The 19,271-nt window shown below is 42.1% G+C and overlaps 1 protein-coding gene across 3 annotated transcripts in view; it reads left to right on the top strand.

Annotated features, from left to right (window-relative positions):
* Positions 1-19,271, top strand: part of OSBPL10 (oxysterol binding protein like 10) — a 295,297-nt gene that overhangs the window by 106,098 nt on the left and 169,928 nt on the right. Inside the window, exon 2 of one of the 3 annotated variants that reach the window (XM_077865547.1) lies at positions 3,969-4,096. The exons of the other annotated variants lie outside the window; for them this stretch is intronic. Coding sequence (XP_077721673.1) covers positions 3,969-4,096 — 128 coding nt within the window. The remainder of the gene's footprint in view (positions 1-3,968; positions 4,097-19,271) is intronic. 3 annotated transcript variants of the gene reach the window in all.

Genomic DNA, 19,271 nt, shown 5'->3' with positions numbered 1-19,271 from the left:
AAACTTCTCTCATTACCCTGCTGTGGTTGATCCCCTCCACTCCCCCTCAGCTCCAGGCAACCACTTATCCATTTTCTGTGTGTAGTTTTGTTTTTTCGAGAATATTCTACAAACTGAACTATACAGCCTTTCACATCAGACTTCTTTCACTTAGTGTAATACTTCTGAATTTCACTTATGCTGGTGTATTAGTAGTTGATTCTTTTTAATTTTTGCTGTTTTAGTGACTGTGTGGTACTTTTTGTTCTTAATATCTTTTTCCAAAAGGAATGCCTGGGTGGCTCAGTGGTTGAGCATCTGCCTGAAGGTCGTGATCCTGGGGTCCTGGGATCAAGTCCCACATCAGGCTCCCTGCAGAGAGCCTGCTTCTCCCTCTTCCTGTGTCTCTGCCTCTCTCTCTATATCTCTTATAAATAAATAAGTAAAATCTTAAAAAAATATATATCTTTTTCAAAAATCAAAAATGATTATCAGTCCCCAGATTAATTCCTAAATTCTAAGGTCAAAAAATTTTCTAGATCTCTTCTCAGATTTTAATAAAAGTACTGGCTTTTGAAACCTAAGGGTCTGGCTATCTCGTGAAGCCCCTGTAGTGTCCCCATGAGGAAGCTCTAGCCGGGAGGGTGGAAGAGCCAAGGCTTGGGCTCAGGTCTCTGGTTCCTGCTCTTACCTCACATATGTCAGTCGGGGCTGCCATCTTTCCCCCCATGAGAGATGGGGCCCCTTATAGGACCATTTCTCTTCCATATGGACAAAAACTGCCAAAGACAGAAGAATCCCCTTTACTGGCCACAGTAGATTCATCCTGTGGCTGGTAGTAGTTGCTTGACGTGTAGTCACAAGGCTGTGAAGAGGGTCTACTAGGAAGACTAGGACACTGACTTTCTCTGAAAATACAAACGACAAAATAAACCATCTTATTTTTAATGCAGTATTAAAATTTAGGCAGCATAAAGCCCTGAGTGGCAATGAGTGAAGAGAGAGTTGTAGGGAACTGTCTTTGTGAGAATTTACTTTTGTGTGACTTTGAAGTCTCAAATGTGGGAGTGGGCGTCTAGTTTTTATCAAGTAGGTGGTGTTTAGAAGCCCCTCTGATGGGGTGTAGTGGTGTTCTGGGGACTGTGATAAGCGCTGAGCTTGGGAAAGGAACTGTCTGTTGACAGGGTTAATGATGTTTAGTAACCTCTGTGTGCATGACCATTGCTGGGGATCATACTACTCTTCACAGTGGTCCTGTGAGGTAGGTGGTATTGTCTCCATGTTTACAAATTAGAAAGCTGAGGCCAGTGGAACCTCAGTGGTAGCCTCAGAGTCATGTAGCCATGAAGTGAGAGCCCAAGTCGCTAAACACAACCCCCCTGCCTCATCCCTCCTTCTGGTTTCCTGGCAGGAGCTACGGAAAGGTTCGGGATGGTATTCTCCTGCCATGAACTCTGTATTTTATAATGTGGAGGGGACAGCTCTGAATAAGACACCTGTAATTTTTATGTGCTTGAGGGAACCCTTTTCCAATCTTTTCAATAGATTTTGATCCCAGAATTCTTCAGTGAGTTGGCTTAAAAGTAACGTTGGCCTTTTGCACTAATTTTTTTTTTTTTTTTTTTTTTTTTAATGTAAGCTTATGTTAGCACTTTTGGCAAGTGCCTGTGAACTTTGAATGCAAAGCGTCTTCTGATTGAGTATATATGCAGGTTTCAGCTCAGGACATTCTAGTTTACAAGAAATAATGTGAAGTGGAGTGAGAGGTCCTACATTTAAATCCTGGCTCTGCTGATTATGTGTTGAGAGCAGACCTGCTCAGGTCCCTTTTATTCTTTCTGATCCTCTGTCCTTGTCTTTGAAATGGTAACATATGTCTCCTGAGGTGGTCCTATGGTGCAAGAAAGGTAATGCAGGCAAAAGCCAGATGCCCACAGGAAGCACTTCACAGAGTTAAGGGTTTAGTAGCTTGTGCTGAGTTTTAGTAAGACTGCTGCGTGGAAGTCCAGCATCTCAGACGCCCTTAGTGCTTTGACGAAACCCTAAGGAAAACAAGTATGCTTTTTCATCCCTTTGTGGTTACATGTCTGTTTTCACATAGGCCCTGTGATTTGCAAATAGCCATGTCAGAGAACGCAGGGTCATTCAGAATCAGTGGAAGTCCACAGTTGGGGGCAGGGAGTTGGAGAAACTTACCAATAATGCTGTTTGCAAGTGACTTTGACCTGTGGGAAAACAGTAGTCAAGAGATTAGAAAGCATTTAAGAACATTCAGATTCTGAAGATTTTAGTTTCGTAGGCTTTTATTGTGACCGAGAGAATTTTAAAAGACTAAGCTTGATGGAAACTTACTGTTGCTTTCAATATTTTTTTGATTTTTTTAAAAAAGATTTTATTTATTCATGAGAGAGAGAGAGAGGCAGAGACACAGGGAGAGGGAGAAGCAGGCTCCCTTCGGGGGAGCCTGATGCTGGGACTCGATGTCAGGACCCCAGGATCATGTCCTGAGCTGAAGGCAGATGCCTAACTGCTGAACCACCCAGGTGTCTCTATTTTTTTGATTTTTTAAAAAAATTTTTATTTATTTATGATAGAGAGAGAGAGAGAGGCAGAGACATAGGCAGAGGGAGAAGCAGGCTCCATGCAGGGAGCCTGATGTGGGACTCGATCCCGGGACTCCAGGATCACACCCTGGGCCGAAGGCAGGCGCTAAACCTCTGCGCCACCCAGGGATCCCTATTTTTTTGATTTTTAAAAAATGTTTTCTCATCCAGACACAAAAGGTGGATTCACTGGAAGTGAGGGAGGTGGTGGCTTGTGTGCTACATGAGGAGTTCACTAGTCTGCTCTGCTAATTGAGCATTGGTACCTTCTCCCCTGACTTTCAACCCTAAAGGATAAGGTGTGTCATGTGGTGACAGTGATCACTTTTTCAGCCAGTACTCTGTGGTGAGCTAGGGTGGGGTGGTTCAAAAGCTTAATAGAGCTCACAGCTTCCCTCTTGGGCTCAGCTGGCCTCTTTCTGACTGCACCCCATCCCTCCCACAAACATACTCTTGTTATGAATTCACTGTTGACAGTTGTGAGGTGTTTCCTCTCCCTTCCATCATAGTGTAAGTCACATTACTTTTGAAAGTTATGAATATTACCTGTCCTCAATAGAAAGCATTCCAAAGATAGGAAAATCTTAAGAAAGAAAAAAAAAATTGCTCCCAATCCCAGTCCTAGACCTAATCTCTGATAAAGATACCATTTAGGTGTTTATCCTCTGACACAGTCTTTTTTTTTTGTGTGGATAAATAGAAAATCAGGAAGATCTGCCCCACTCCCCACCTCCCTTCTCGTCTTTTCACATACAAGAAATCCCATAGATCTGTTTTCCTGAGCAGCCTACCTCCCCCTGAGGATGGACTGTAAGACCGGGCTTTGACCATGGGCCTATTCTCTGTATTGGGGTTATTTTATCTGTAAAAGGACTGTGTGAGTGTGTGGCTGTTTCTTAGAGTATTTCTGGGACCTACATTGTGACTGACTTCCAGTCAGCTACCTGTCCTTCCATCTTAGTCACTTCTCATCCCCTTCTTCCTCATTCTGTTCTTGTTTCGTTCCAGAGGGGAAGTTGAGGAAATAAAGGTCCATCTTTATTGGTGATTTACCCATCCAACAACATGGGAAATGTAGAGTTTTTAATTTTTTAATTTTAAAATTATTGTTATTATTTAAAGATTTTATTTGTTTATTCATGAGAAACACACAGAGAGAGGCAGAGACATAGGCAGAGGGAGAAGCAGGCTCCCTGCAGGGAGCCTAATGTGAGACTGGATCCCAGGATCCTGGAATCATGACCTGAGCTAGAGGCAGCCGCTCAACCACTGAGCCACGCAGGTGCCCCCCGCCCTTTTTAATCTATGGGGAAATTAGGTAAGGAAATGTAGAAATTTGAGGCTTTTAAATTTATTGTATTTTAAATCCTTTGTCCGGGTTCTCAGGGACCAAGACCGACTCTATCCTGGTATTTACTACTTCGGGCTCCAGAAACCCCATTCCAGCTGAATCTTCCGTTGATCATATGTCCCCTGAGAGCAAACACGGAGAACCACGTTCACTTAGGAAGATGGTAGGTCCCAGGGAATCTGTCTGTGTAGAGCATTTGAAGACACTGTAGTCAGATCAGATTGGTGTGTGGTTAGGTCTTCTGGTCCTTGCTAGGTAATTCTGAATTAAAATGCAAATTTCAGGGTACAGTCTTTTATGCAGATTTGGTCATGGAGGAATCTGACTTGTCTAATACAGGATTTTAAATTCATTATAAGTCTTAGGAGGTCTTGGATGAGCAGAGGACGCTGCTGAGTTTCAAGGAGTGTATACATAAATATTCATGCCAGAAGCTGCCCAAATCACAAGTATTTTTTTTCCATCCCCTAAACTGATAGTTGGCATGCTAATTCATGTGAGCCTTTGTGGTATTAAAGATCAGTCTCCTCTGTGGTGTCTGGGAGGTGGACAGCCCCAAGAACAGGTGTGCCAGCTCTTCTGAAGAGAATGCTGGGTAAGGACCTGCCCATGTTTATACAACCTACAGCTTCCCCCTGACACCTGTCTCCTGTGACAGAGCCCCTAACTCCCATCCTTTGCTTTTGCCATGATGTCCAGTATTCCCCAGTGATCTAGAGGTTCAGTTGGGGTTTGATGGGACATTGGACAATGAGAAAGGAGATGGGAGAGTGATAGGCTGGCCTGGCAAAGAGGCCGATAGTGGTAAGAACATGGTCTGTGGGTGCCTCTGTCTTAAGGGTGGTGTGCTTTGCGTCAAGAGACCCTGCAGATGACCCTGCCCCTGGTAGCCCCATTGCCAGGTACAGGGAACCCTGCCTCAGGGACATTTGGAGACCTTCTGAGAAGGCATGGGGGATGTGTGGACTACTTCAGGGGGATTAGAAGGCTTGTCTGTTGAGGGAAGGTTTGGGAGGGGAATTCTAACTGAATGCTAAGTCCATAGCCCAGTGTGAAGAGTGATAAGGTTTAGAGCCACTGTTTAATGCTCTATCCTGGCAATCTGGGTTTCTGAAGGTGGAAGATAATAACTTCCCTGACTCTCTGCCACCCTGGGATGTGAGTCAAAGGGCTTTGGTGAGGTGCTTTCATATCTGGGTTGGGATGCATCATAACAGGAAGCACCTGCTTGCTGAGACTAACCCAGTGACATGTGTAGAATCTGTCACCATGCAGCCACAAGGCACATCAGATGCCATCTAGTCTAGCATCCCAGCTCCACCTCTTCTCGGTATTTGAACAAAAATGTTACCATAATATTCAAATAATGAGGTCATATGGGTTGATTCTCCCTAAACCAATAGCCAATTTTAGTCACGCAGAGAAGGCACTGCTGGTAACTCACTGACTAAATGCTATGAATCTTGGGGGTAAACTGACAAATGACATTGATACCTCTTTTATGACTAAACAAAACTGGGGCCTCTGAGAACAATTTGGAATAACTCAGAAGTAATAAAGATTAAAAAGTGGGGAGAGAATCTAAACTCCCTTTGTTTCACTTGTCTAGAGGATAATATAAGAAATAAGGACAAAAGGTAGGTTCTAAAACTGCTAATATGGAGGCCTCTGGCCACATGAGGCTTTTTAAATTTAAATTACAGTTGACCCTTGAATAATGCAGGGGTTGGGGCTGACCACCGCCTCTTTCCCACACAGTCAAAAAATGCACTTAAAACTTTTGCCTCTCCCAGAACTTAACTGATACTGTTGACCAGATGCCTTACTGATGACATAAACTGTTGATTAACACATATTTCGAATGTTATGTGTTATATACTATATTCTTACCATAAAGTAAGCTAGAGAAAAGAAAATGTCAAAATCATCAGGATGAGAAAATACAGCACTGTACGAAAAATCTATGTATAAGTGATTGCTACAGAGTTCAAACCCATGTTGTTCAAGGGTCAACTGTAACTGAAATTAAATTTCAAAACTCAGTTCCTCAGTTGCATTTAACTACGTCTAAGTGCTCAGTAGCCTCATGTGGCTGATGGTTGCCATATTGGACAGCACAGATACAGAACATTTCCATCACAGAAAGTTCTGTTGGACAGTGTTGATAAAGCTTCAATGACTACTTTGTTATTTTCTAAGGAAGGAACTTACTAATGTCTAGTTTAATCGCTTCTTATGTATGGACTTTTTTTTTCTTAATAATCTAAAAGGGATGAATGGTGTTCCACTCTTCCCCTGCCCCCCCAGACCTCTGTCCTTCCCTTTGTCGTTCCCTGCTGTGCTTCCTTTCCAGAGTTCTGGTCTGCTCCACGGCCTTGGCATTAAATATCTTGATCATTCACTTCTCCAGTTACATTGTCTCTGTATCAGGGGCATCCACCTTCCTTGTTTGAAGGTTGGAACTCATATTCTCTTGAGGGCAAGATATCCACATGCTCCCCCCACTGCAACTGTTTAAGAACCTCTAGTATAAGCTTTTGTAAGGAGCAGAGGAGTGAGGGAAGGTTGTTGACAATGCTGCCCCCTGGCTCAAACAACCTTCAATAGCTGCCTATTTCCTAAGACAAGGTCCTGAAATTTACCTTGCCATTGAATGCCCACCATATGTCAGGTACAATCTCTTTCCCTCCCCCTTATGCACTCTCTGTTCTAGACAAACAGTTCCCTGGCACACTGTGTGTCATCCTGCTTTCTTGCCTTTGTTCATGCTGTTTTCTCTGGTGGGATGTGTTACTCTCTCCATTCTTCACATGGCAAATACTCCTGTGGTCTTTAAGGCTAATATGCTTCTGTGATGCCTTCATGACCTGCCTGGTGAGAGTGGATCTTCTCTCTTTCGTGTTCCCATTTATACTAGTACTTGCTTGTAAGCACACCTTTACACAAGGGTGTGTTTGTGCACATGCGTGCATATGCATGTGCACCCTTGTGATTACCTGTGTGTCCTTAAGATCCGGAACTACAGGAAAGTCATTGCTGTATCTTCATACTTGCCACTGTCCTGAGGTGGTGGTGGAGATAAACCACTTAGTGCAGTTTAAGTGTGAACCTTACTTCCTCTTCCCTCACTTCTCCCTATTGCCATTAGTGACAGTAATAGTAGTAGTGGTGGTAGTGGTGTTGGATCTGGGTTCTTTAAGAAACTATATCCAAGTTGTCGTATTTTCCTAAAATACTGTTTTGTGTTAGATCAAATGTTTAAGGATTTTTTTTATGTAAGAGCAGTTAGTGTTCAGTAGTTGAAAATCAATCCAGAGTAACATTCAAGCAAAATGTATCTTATTTCTTAAGAGAAAAAAATCACAATCCTAAGGAACACATATTTCAGAAAAGAAAATAATAAATGGCATCTATCAACACATTTCTATGTGGCAAGTACTGTGAAAAGAACTTTTCTTAGATTATCTTTATTTAAAAACAGATTTATTTATTAGAATGGGGAAGAGGGGGAGAGGGAGAGAGAATCTCAAGCAGATTCCCTGTTAAGTGTGGAACCCAGTGTGGGGCTCAATCCCATAAGCCTGAGATCATGACCTGAGCCCAAAATCAAGAGTCAGATGCTCAACCAAATGAATCATCCAGGCACCCCTTCTGGATTACCTTACATATTTCTCATAACAGCTCTATGAGGCAGCTACTATTATTACTGCACTTTATAGGCAAGAGCACTGAGGCACAGAGAAGGTAAGTAATATACCTGCCCAATGTCACACAGCTAACAGCTGACTGCCATCTTTTTTACAAAACATTTGATATCCAATTCACATATCATTAAATTACCTTTTTATAGTATACAATTCAGTGGCTTTTAGCATATTTACAAAGTTGTATGACCATCACTACTAATTCATTCCAGAATATTTTATCACTCCCAGTAGAAGGTCTCTGTTTCCATTAGCAGTCACTCCTCATTGCCCACTGAAGCTCTCTCCCCAGCCCCCTGGCAACCACTAATGACTGTCTCCAAGGATTTGCCTACTCTGGCCATTCCATGTGAATGGAATCCTATACTATGGCCTTTTGTGTCTGTTCTTTCACTCAGCATAGTGTTTTTAAAGTTCCTTCATGTTGTAGCATCAATCAATATTTCATTCCTGTTAATGGCTGAGTAATATTCCATTATATGGACAGGCCAGATTTTTCAATCCATTAGTTCATTAATTGATATCTGGGTTGCTTTCACTTTTTGGCTATTATGGATAATGCTGCTCTAACACCTGTGTACAAGTTTTTGTGTGAATATCTGCTCTCAGTTCTTCTGAGTATATGCCTAAAAAGTAGAACTGCTGGATCATATGGTAACTCCATTCAACTTTTTGAGAAACAGCCAACTGTATTCCAATGCAGCTGTACCATTACATTTCTACTGGCAGTGAATAAGGATTCTGATTTTACTACATCTTTGCCAGTACTACATATTGTCGGTTTATTGTGGCCATCCTAGTGAGTATGAAGTGGCATCTCACTGTGGTTTTGATTTGCATTTCATGAATGACTAATGATGTTGAGTATCTCTTCATGTATTTCTTGGCCATTTATATATCATCTTTGGGGAAATGCCTGTTTAAATCTTTTGTTGTATTTATTTTTACTTTTTGACTGTTGAGGTGTTAACAGGGTTTTTAAAAGATTTATTTAGAGAGAAAGAGTGAGAGCAGACATTGGGAGGGGCAGAGGGTGAGAGAGAATCTCAAGCCAACTTCTCACTGAGCATGGAATCCAACTTGGGGCTCAATCCCATGACCCTGAGATCATGACCTGAGCTAAAATCAAGAGTTGGTTGCTTAACCAACAGAGCCACCCAGGCACCCCATGTCATCTTTTTTGACATAAGTACATTTTTTTTTTTTTTTTTAGAACAAATGGACCATCTGGTATTGTGGATGGAGTAAGGAATTGGGTTCAGAGGACTTGGTTTCTGGCTGTGTCTAGGATACTCACAAGCAATTCACTAATCTTGTAGTCTCAAGTAACCTAATCTCTCTTAGCCTCAGTTTCCATGTCTATAAATTGGGTGAAATAATGCCATCAACCACACAATGTAGTTTTTAGGATTAAATGACATTAAGCAAGCACTTCACAAATATCACTTCTTTCTATAACATGAACTCACCTACCTCTACTATGTATCTCTGACAGGTAACTTGAGCTACTTTTTACCTGAAGATGGATCATACAGGAGTAGCTAAGACCCTCCCCAAAGCCAAACTACAATGACTCTCCCCTGCAAAAGTTTGATAGACTGATCAAATGATCATATGAGCATTGCAAAGTTCTGGTATAATCCAGACTTAGCCAGTTTGACTTTGTTCATATTGTGTGGTCTTGTGGTGAGTGGCTCTGATCTCACTTTCTGTGAGGCAGTGGGGTGGATAGCATTGGGTTCAAAACTAGCTGTATAGTGCCACTGGGGTCAAGACTCTCTCCATGCTCTATGAATGAATGGGCATGGTGAGTTAGTTTCCAATGAGTTAGTTTCCATAAGCAGTGTTGGGTTGATGGGGTGTGAGGGAGAACCCTGCCAAGTTGGACCTCATAAAGTGATCACCATAGTGATGGCTAGTACCAGATTGACCAAGACTGGAAATGCACAATCGGCTATTTCTGGTAAACGAGTCATTAAAATAACCAGAAGAGAAAACTTAAAAGCAATTTAAACAACTAAATGTTAAAATGAATGAAAAGTTTAGGGGCGTCTGGGTAGCTCAGTGATTGAGCGTCTGCCTTCAGCCCAGAGCGTGATCCTGGAGACCCAGGATCGAGTCCCGTGTCGGGCTCCCTGCATGGAGCCTGCTTCTCCCTCTGCCTGTGCCTGTGCCTCTCTCTGTGTCTCTCTCATGAATAAATAAATAAAATCTTAAAATGAATGAAAAGTTTAAAGAAAAAAAGAGGGGGTGGGGTGGGGAGAGTGTTTCATTGTGGAACCAATCAACCATTCAGACCAAAAAATGAGAGATACACATATATACTTGAGCTCTGTCTCATACACACACACACTCATGCTCTCAGTATTTGGAAGGACAAGCAAGCTACTAACAGTGGTTGCCCCTGGTGAGATGAGGAGGGGGATATAGGGTTGAAAGAGAGTAGAGATTTGGGTGTACTCTTTTGCTAAATTGGAAATTTTCACATTGTATATTTATTTAATTACATATCTAATTGATGTAGTTATTCAAATGGTTAAAATTTAAATTTGCAGAAGAGGGATCCCTGGGTGGCGCAGCGGTTTGGCGCCTGCCTTTGGCCCAGGGCGCGATCCTGGAGACCCGAGATCGAATCCCACGTCGGGCTCCCGGTGCATGGAGCCTGCTTCTCCCTCTGCCTGTGTCTCTGCCTCTCTCTCTCTCTCTGTGTGACTATCATAAATAAATAAAAATTTATAAAAATAAAAAATAAAAAATAAAAAATAAAAAAATTTGCAGAAGAATTATTTTTTCTTTAAGTGGTTATCTATAAGGCTATTTTGCTAAGTGCTGTGCTGTCTTACGTGCCTGTCAGGTTTGTCCTTTTATCTTCAGGGAGAAGATCTTCATGGGGCAGTCACTGATAAATCAACTTCTCATTGTATTCTTCACTTGAAAGTCTTAAAACCAAAGCCCTTGAAGATATTCAATAATTCCAAATTCCTGCCAATTTAGACTAGGCTTCTATTCTTGTTACTTAGAATCGATTTTACTTGATATGGGTTAGAGTTTTAAAGTTTAGTGCTCTTTGGGGCAAGTGTTCCTTTCTCCCCTTAAATTTGACTTAAACAGAATTTAATGATGAACGAGGAGTCTAACTCAGCTGAAGCCTTCAGTGTTGGGACAGTTGGCTGAGTGGTAGTGATAGCTCTTGTCCTGGGTTCTATGAGCATTGCTTCTCCATTTGTAGATGACAGTGATGTAAATGCTACTGGGTGTGGAACCTCTTAATGCTGCCTACCTGAAAATATTTTTAGAAATCACAGGGGCCTTTGGGGCACCTGGGTGGCCCAGTCAGCTAGCTAAGCATCTGCCTTCAGTGCAGGTCATGATCTTTGGGCCCTGGGATTGAGCCCAATGTCTGGCTCCCTGCTCAGCTGGGAGTCTGCTTCTCCCTCTCCCTCTGCCCTTCCCCCTGCCTGGGCTTGCTTACAGATGCGCACTCTCTCTCTATTTCCCCTCCCCTCCTCAAATAAATAAGATCTTTAAGGAAAAAAAAGGAAGTCACAGGGGTCTCAAAAAACTCCTGCAGCTTACTGTATAATATATTAGCCTGGTTTAATAGTTTAGAAATATTTTATTATCTTTCCCCAAATTGGTTTGGGTAAAAAGCAAGATGAACTGCATCTCCCATTGAGACCCTGAGATATGAAGTGCCCCAGGTTGAAAAGCACAGCGTCATGGGGCTACTATTGGATTTCCTAAGTAGCAAGTATTTGGGGGAATAGAATACGTTGGTTTAAGCCTGATAAACTCTCAGTAAGTAAAGTTGGACAAGCTCATCTGAGGATTTATTCTTCCCTTGGCTCTGTCTTCCCATTTTCTGCTGTTGGGCAATTTTACTTTCGTGTTATGTTAAGCTTAGAGCCATTTTTCTTCTATAGTTTTTCACAGATAATTACCTTTTGGGTGCTTAAAACTCAGTGTAAAACATCACCCTCCTAAACACACCATCAAATTAAGTAAATAAAACACAATTTAAGAACAGCTTTTATTAAAACGATAAAGTTTGGGGATTTTTTTAGTGTCTTAATAAAGTGTAACAATTTTGCGTACCTTCTCAAGCATAATTTTAAAATTAGGCTGCCTGCCTTGCCTAAAAGCAAAGTATTTGTGCTGCCCAGGATGATGATCTTAGGTCAAGGGGACCTTCAGATTTAAGGAGGTGGGGTGTGGAAGGTGCTGTTTTGATTCAATTGAACTAATTCCACTATTTATCTGTACTTAAAGAGGGCTTTATTCCAGAATAAATAATTTAGTTGCTCTTTTCTGCCTAGAAGATTGGTGGATGATTTTATATAGATAGACTTCTGTGGGAAGTTTTACTTCAAGACAAGATAGGCACCTCTTAGTCTGAGGGACATTCCTGCAATGAACTTTCTTGTAGACAAGTATGAAGCAGCACATCCAGGAGCAGAGGATCTGGGTATATGGTTGGGGCCAGCTGTTGAGAGCAGGGTTGTTTGATACCTGTTTTGCTGACACTAGGAGAGAGGCTTCCAAGGAGGTCAGTTTGGAAGGAGTATTCAGCAAATACTGAATGCTACATACTGTGAGATTATGGTAGTGAGCCATGGAGAGTGGCTATGTGGAATTTTTGGGTGAAGACCGTTGACAAACAGATATGTACTGTGTCCGTTAGTGCTAGGTTCCGTGAAGAAAAAAATAAAGCAAGGTCAGAGACTAGAAAATAGTGAGGATTTTAAGATAATTCTATGAAAAAATATACCCTGTGTATACTGCATTCTTTAAAAATGGCAATATCCTGGGACGCCTGGGTGGCTCAGTGGTTGAGTGTTTGCCTTTGGCTCAGGTCATGATCCCGGGGTCCTGGGATTGAGTCCCACATCAGGTCTCCCACAGGGAGCCTGCTTCTCCCTCTGCCTACATCTCTGCCTCTCTCTCTCTGTCTCTCATGAATAAATAAAATCTTTAAAAAAAAAAATGGCAATATCCTAAAAGACCAGGAGAGCTGTGGGCATCTTCCAGATTAAATGAGGCTGGAGACGTGACAGCCAGATGGCAACATGTGACCCTAAACTGGATCTAATTTTTGTATCGACAAAACTAGAATATGACAGTGGATTAGATAAAAATAGTTGATAATTGGGGGATCCCTGGGTGGCTCAGCAGTTTAGCGCATGCCTTCGGCCCAGGCTGTGATCCTGGAGTCCCGGGATCAAGTCCCATATCGAGCTCCTTGCATGGAGCCTGCTTCTCCCTCTGCCTGTGTCTCTGCCCTCTCTCTCTCTCTCTCTCTCTCACTGTCTCTCTGAATAAATAACTAAAATCTTTAAAAAAAAAAAAAAGATAGTTGATAATTATATTATGATTATGTAAGAAAATATCCGGTTTTTCTTTTCTTTTTATTTTTTTATTTTTTATTTTTTTTAAAGATTTCAGTTATTTATTCATGAGAGACACAGGGAGAGGCAGAAACATAGGCAAAGGCAGAAGCAGGCTCCACGCAGAGAGACTGATGTGGGACTCGATCTGGTCATGCCCTAGGCTGAAGGCAGATGCTCAACCACTGAGCCACCCAGGCATCCCAAATATCCTTGTTTTTAGGAAACACACAAGTAGTTAATACTTGAGGGTAAAAAGGCCATGATGTAGGTAACTTACTCTCACATGGTTTTGGAAAAATTTGTATATTTTAATTATACTTGTATATATGCGTATAGAGGGGGGAGGGAGAGAAGAGGGAACAAATGACGAAACAAATAGTATAGAATTTTAATAATTGATAAAATGGAATAAAGGATATACAGTTTTTTTTTTTCAACTTTAAAAAAAAAGATTTTATTTATTCATGAGAGACACAGAGAGAGGCAGAGACAGAAAAGCAGACTTCCTGTGGGGAGCCCAATGTGGGACTCGATCCCAGGACCCCAGGATCATGACCTGAGCCAAAGACAGATGCTCAACCACTGAGCCACCCAGGCACCCCTTTTCTCAACTTTTTATAAATTTGAAATTATTTCCAGATAAAACGTTTTTTAGAAATTATGTATAGCCTAGTGCTTTTTAAAAGAGGATCATAAAATAAAAAAAAAAAAAAAAACCAAAACAAAAAAAACCCAAGATCCTGTTTTTTAACAAGTGCATATACTTCTTGGGAGAAACTTTCGAGGAGTCATTTATGTAATAGTATGAATTTTAAGGAAAGTAGTTATTCACTTGCTATTAAGTTGAGATTAACCACCAAAGAACTCAGTGATTTCCTGAGCATTAAAGAGAGTTTGGGTAAAGGAAGCATTGTAGGGTCATTGCAGTCAGACTGGAATATTAGACCTTGGGGAGCAGGGAGGAGGATGTATTATGGAAGACAGATTTGGAAAGGAAGGTTGCGGCAAGCCAGTGATAAACTAGCACTGGGTTGAAGGTTGGCCTTGATGGTTGGGCAACCTTTGTAGCCCATTTGGTATACTGGCTTTGGTATTTACCTTTTTCCAAAAAAACAACTTTATTGAGATAGAATTCACATATGAAAAAAGGTGTGGGTGACCAATAATATTTTATATCAATATAATATATAAAATTATGCAAGTAGCTTTCAAAATTAATCAAAATGCTAGGCATAGTGATAACTACTTTAACAGAAGTCACTTCCTTTAATCTTGATAAGATTCTTACAAGCTACAGCCTAGTTTCATAATACAAAGTGAAGCTAATAAAAGCATAAGAGGTTATATGTCACATCCCTGGTAGGGGGCTGAATTTTGAACCCGGGTCACTAATACTCTACAGCTGATGGACTGTGCTGTCTTCCATGTCTGTGACCCTGATGTAGGGGCCATGCAGACTGAGTGAGCAGACTCTGTCTCTAGTGCCTTAGAACAGTGTATGGAGCATTTTCTGAAATGTGGAAGAAGTAAATTGACACTTTTCAGCTTAAGAAGGGAAGAAAGATTTTGTAAGCAATAGGTTTTTAATATGTTGCATAGGAAATGAAAATATTTGGGAAGTAGAGTGTTTTAGGGTTAATGTCAGTAGGGACATTCTGGGCTGGATAAACTATCCCGTCTATCCTCCTTATCTACCCATTTACCCACCCTTGTGCCTGCCTGCCTACTCACCCACCTGAACTGTGTTCTCAAGCCGGCTGTCTAACCCTGAATTGCAGTTTTTGGGGTCTTCCAGGTACCAGCATCCCCACTCTCTCTTGCTACAAATTTAGTGATTCTCTTTCTCTACTACAAGACTTTACCCACATCATCTTCTGTTCTTAGCTGATTTTATAGCCCTCCACAGAGTCCTTGACACCCACTCTTGACAACCTGGAGATATTGTCAGAAAACCCTGTGGGCATTAGGTTCCAGGGACATTTTCATAGGAACCCCGACTTCCCTTAGTTGGTTGTTGGCACTGCCTTCCCCCCTGTATCCTTCTTGGCTGGGTCAGCAGCTGGAAATGTTGATGCCTGAAACCTGTCTTTAGGAGAGCTACTTTCCATTCATCTACTGGGTCGCTCTTCTCATTGACCTCTCCTTGTGGTCCTCCTTAAGCGCTGCTACTTAGCATATCTACTTTACCTCTTTGGATTCAAAAGCTCTTGTACGCTAGACAGTATGCATTTATACCCTATGCAGTACGCTCTACTTGGTGCTCTCTTTTTCAACTTATAGCATAGGAGCTTGACGTTCCCAGGTAGATTCATGTATTGATGTAAAAATACAAACTGGAAACTGCTTTTATCCTACAGAAATAGTTCAGATGCTGCAAAAACATGTTCATCTCTCATACTGTAAATGGTGCACCGTGGATTATAAGTTCCTTCCACATATGTTGCCTGACACAAGCATTTCTCAACCTTGGCATCGTTGACATTTTTGGTGAGGTAGTTCTTTATTGCGAGGAACTCTTCTGAGCTATGTAGGATGTTTAGCACCCCTGGCTTGTATCCACTGGATGGTAGTAGCACCCCCCCCCCCCCATCAGTTGTGACAACCAAAAAGTCTCCAGAATTTGCCAAATGCTTCTTGGCAGGGGCAAAATCACCCCTCGCTGAAAACAACTGCCTCATGTAATTTTTACGGCAATCCTGTTAGGTAGGTCTTCTCTCCGTTTTTCAGATAAGGAAACTGGCTATGTGGCCAGAACATGATAGAAGTGAGACTCGACGGCATCGCTGTGTGTTTGGCTCTTCACAGGATACCTTTTTGTGCCTCAGCTGCTGGGAATTTGTGATTCATCTTGTAGGGAGAAGCAGGGACAGTGGGGTTGCTTTGTAGCTGAGCTTTTGCTCTTGGGAAAGGCCCTGCTCTCTTGCCAGGTGAGAGACAGCCCATCCATCACGTCTCTGAGACTCCTGGGCATCTCCCCCAATGAGAGATGCAGAGCAGAACCAACAGATTTTAGCAGCAAAGCCAAGAATACTCTGGCGGCCCAGCTCAGGAGACCCCCCAGGCCCAACCGTGGGATGTAGGGGATCATAAGCTTTGCAGCCTTGGATTCCCTTTGCCCAGATTCTGCACAAATCCGAGAAGAGCTGGGTGGCACCTCTGGCATGTGTTACTGCTGAAGAGGTGAATCATATTTCTGAAGTTTTATTTGCCCTCATGCTCTGTGCTGCGCTGACAGAGAGGAGAAGACACCCAAGAGAATGTTTGCTTGAGGCTGAAGCCTGACAGCCTGCGTGAGCCGTGCTAGGGCCAGGCAGGACTGGAAGGGCTGCGGCCAGGGGTCCTTCTGCCCTCCTACATGGGCTGCAGCCACTCGGCTGTGGTGAGGACCCAGAACAATGCCTCTTCCTGCCTCCTGCCTCTGTGGGATGCAGACAGAGGTTCTGGGCAGCTTTCTTACCCCTGGTCAGCTCAGGTAAATCGGGGCCCTGGGCACTGGGGAGTGGGAGTGAAGGGGTGCATTTATTCTCAGCTCTTCTTCATGTCTCTATGAGGAAGAAAGAAGTCTTTCTCCCTTAGGACAGTGTAGACGTAGGCTCCCAGGGCATCCAGGATTTCTGCATGTGGTGAGGCCATAATTATTCTTTCCCCCATTGGGATGCTGAGTTTGAGGAGGAGGTATCTCTTAGGATCTGATCTTGAAATACAAAAGAACCTGCTAGAATTGGTTGACTTAAAATAAGAAAAAAAAAAATCCGTCTTTTATGAGTTTTTTTCTCCCACTTAGATGTCATCTGACTGCTTTGATTTGCTGGCTTCTGAACCCATTTCCAGTAATCATATTGTCAGGGCTTTTTCTCATGATCTCAGATAATACGCAGACACACCCCATTAGTGGGTATGGTGCTGAAAAGTCAGGTGTGAAAGTCAGGAAACGAGTCTTCTGATGGTTCTACCAATTGGCCTTAGCCTCACTGCTTTTCTTGTACCTCAGTTTCTTACTTTGTGGGATAGGTGGAACACTTCTCTTGTGTTTCACAGAGACCTTGCGAGATAAGTAAATTAATACTCTTAGAGAGGCTTAATCAAAGTAGCTATTAATATCATAATTACATATGATGATGAGTAGTATAATTGCCAGCTTTTGATGCTAAAGATGCAGTGAGCCTGATTTGGGGGTGCTTTGCTGCTGACCTGTGTGAACTTCAGTGGGAAGAGAAAAAGGAAACTTTCTCTTTTATGCTCATTTTAATTTGGTAGAATGTTGCTTTGCCTTTTTTTTTTTTTTTTAAATGTTGGCGACTCTCTGCTTCCCCCTTGCCCTTTGCCCATCCATTCCCCCGGAGTAACCATTCCAGGCATTTTCATGTGTGCCTTGTTTTCAAAAGAGAGGGAAATAGGGCCATATTTTTTAAATTGTCTTGTGATTTGTTGTTTTTTAATATTTTGTTTATTTGTATTTCTCACCAAATACTCTCAGAAATATTTCCATGCTACTGTAAGTATCTACATGAGCAATTCTTTTGTTAAAAAAAAGAATCAACTGCCTGGTATTTAATGGGATGCATGTGTCCTAATCCTGTTAACAGTCTCTTGATGGGGTTTTTTGGGGAAAATTATAGACCTTTGTAAAAGATAAAGTCCTTGTTATGGTGTGAATGACATAATGACATCTAGAATAAGAACATCTTCAGAGTCCTGGGTCTGTGTGTGTTAGAGTTAACTACTCAGCCCCTCTGGGTGTCAGTTTCTTATTAAAAAGAAGGATTTGGGCTAGAAGATATTCTCAGATCGGTTGCAAGATATCCAACTTTAAATGTAATAAATTCATCTGGAGATTTGTATACTGGTTATCTGTTATGCAACAAATATCTCACAACTTAATGTCTTCAAACCACAGCCATTTATGTCGCTTACAGTTATGCTGTGCATTTCTTCTTGTCTAAACTGGGCTCAAATGGTCTCATTTAGGCCTGCTTAGGTTTCTGTAGTCAGTTCACAAATGATTTGGTCTTGTTTTTCCTAGGTGGCCTCACTCACATGTTTAGTGGTTGGTTGGCTGGACAGCCGAGGGGTGAGGCCATGCCAATGAACTACCTGTCCCTCATCCTGTAGCAGACTGCCCTGGGTCTGTTTCCATGTGGCTGGACAGGCTTCCAAATGTAACAAGAACAGAAAATGAAAGACCTCTTGAAGCCTAGGTTTGGAACAGATACAGTGTCCTCTCCAATGCATTCTATAGGTTAGAGCAAATCACAAAGCTGAGCAGATTCAGGAGGTAGGGAGATAGAACTGCAAAGTATTGTGGTCACTTTTATAGACAAGCATATAATCCTATAGACTGAGCCTTTGAATAACAGTGAAAGACTGTAGGGAAAAGGAGGAAGAAACAGCCAGAATCTGTACTCAGAAATTTATTTATTTATTATTTATTTTTTTTAAAGATTTATTTATTTATTCATTCAGAGAGAGCGAGAGACAGGCAGAGACACAGGCAGAGGGAGAAGCAGGTTCCATCCAGAGAGCCCGATGTGGGACTCGATCCCAGGTCTCCAGGATCTCCCGGGCTGCAGGCAGCGCTAAACCGCTGCGCCACCAGGGCTACCCTGTACTCAGAAATTTAAAGAAGGGTTTCCAGTCAGTGATAAGTGCTATTGATACAAACAAAACAAGACAAAAACAAAAACAAACCAAAAAAACCCAAAAAACAAAAAAGAAAACAAACCCTTCCTTGGACTACTATTATGCATATGCTATGTTGCCCAACACCAGGGCTATGAAGACAAATTCCATGTGGCCACTACTCTGAGACCATTTAAGGTGGGATTTGATAGACCAATAAGCTATAAAAGACAAGTGTTTCTAATTGAACTAGAAATCCAGGGCTCTGCAGTCTCAAAGGAGAAACCTACCGATTTTTTCTGGCAGGTTGGAGAAGAGTTTGGTGAGCTAATTCTAGTAGGATAAGTGAGTTGGCATTTATTGAGCAAAGAGAAGGGCCAGAGTAGGCATGAGAAGAGGTTTGCAACTCAAGCACCACAGATGAAGTTTCTGTGCCCTGGAAAGACCAGAGGACTTATGCTCAGGAGAGTTACAGGGTTAGGAAGGCCTGAGTTTAGGGAGATATGATAAGGATCATAAATGTGACTGGAAATTGGGATCAAGCCATGCCAAAAGTGCTTCTGTGTCATTGAGAACAGTGGAGCCAGAAGTTCCTTTATGTCTTCTGTGTTGGTGAAAATGAACCAGT

The sequence above is a fragment of the Canis aureus genome, chromosome 22 (genome assembly GCF_053574225.1).
Source record: "Canis aureus isolate CA01 chromosome 22, VMU_Caureus_v.1.0, whole genome shotgun sequence".
Lineage (NCBI taxonomy): Eukaryota > Metazoa > Chordata > Mammalia > Carnivora > Canidae > Canis > Canis aureus.
Note: the sequence above shows the minus strand (reverse complement) of the source record. Positions and strands in the feature narration are given on the sequence as shown.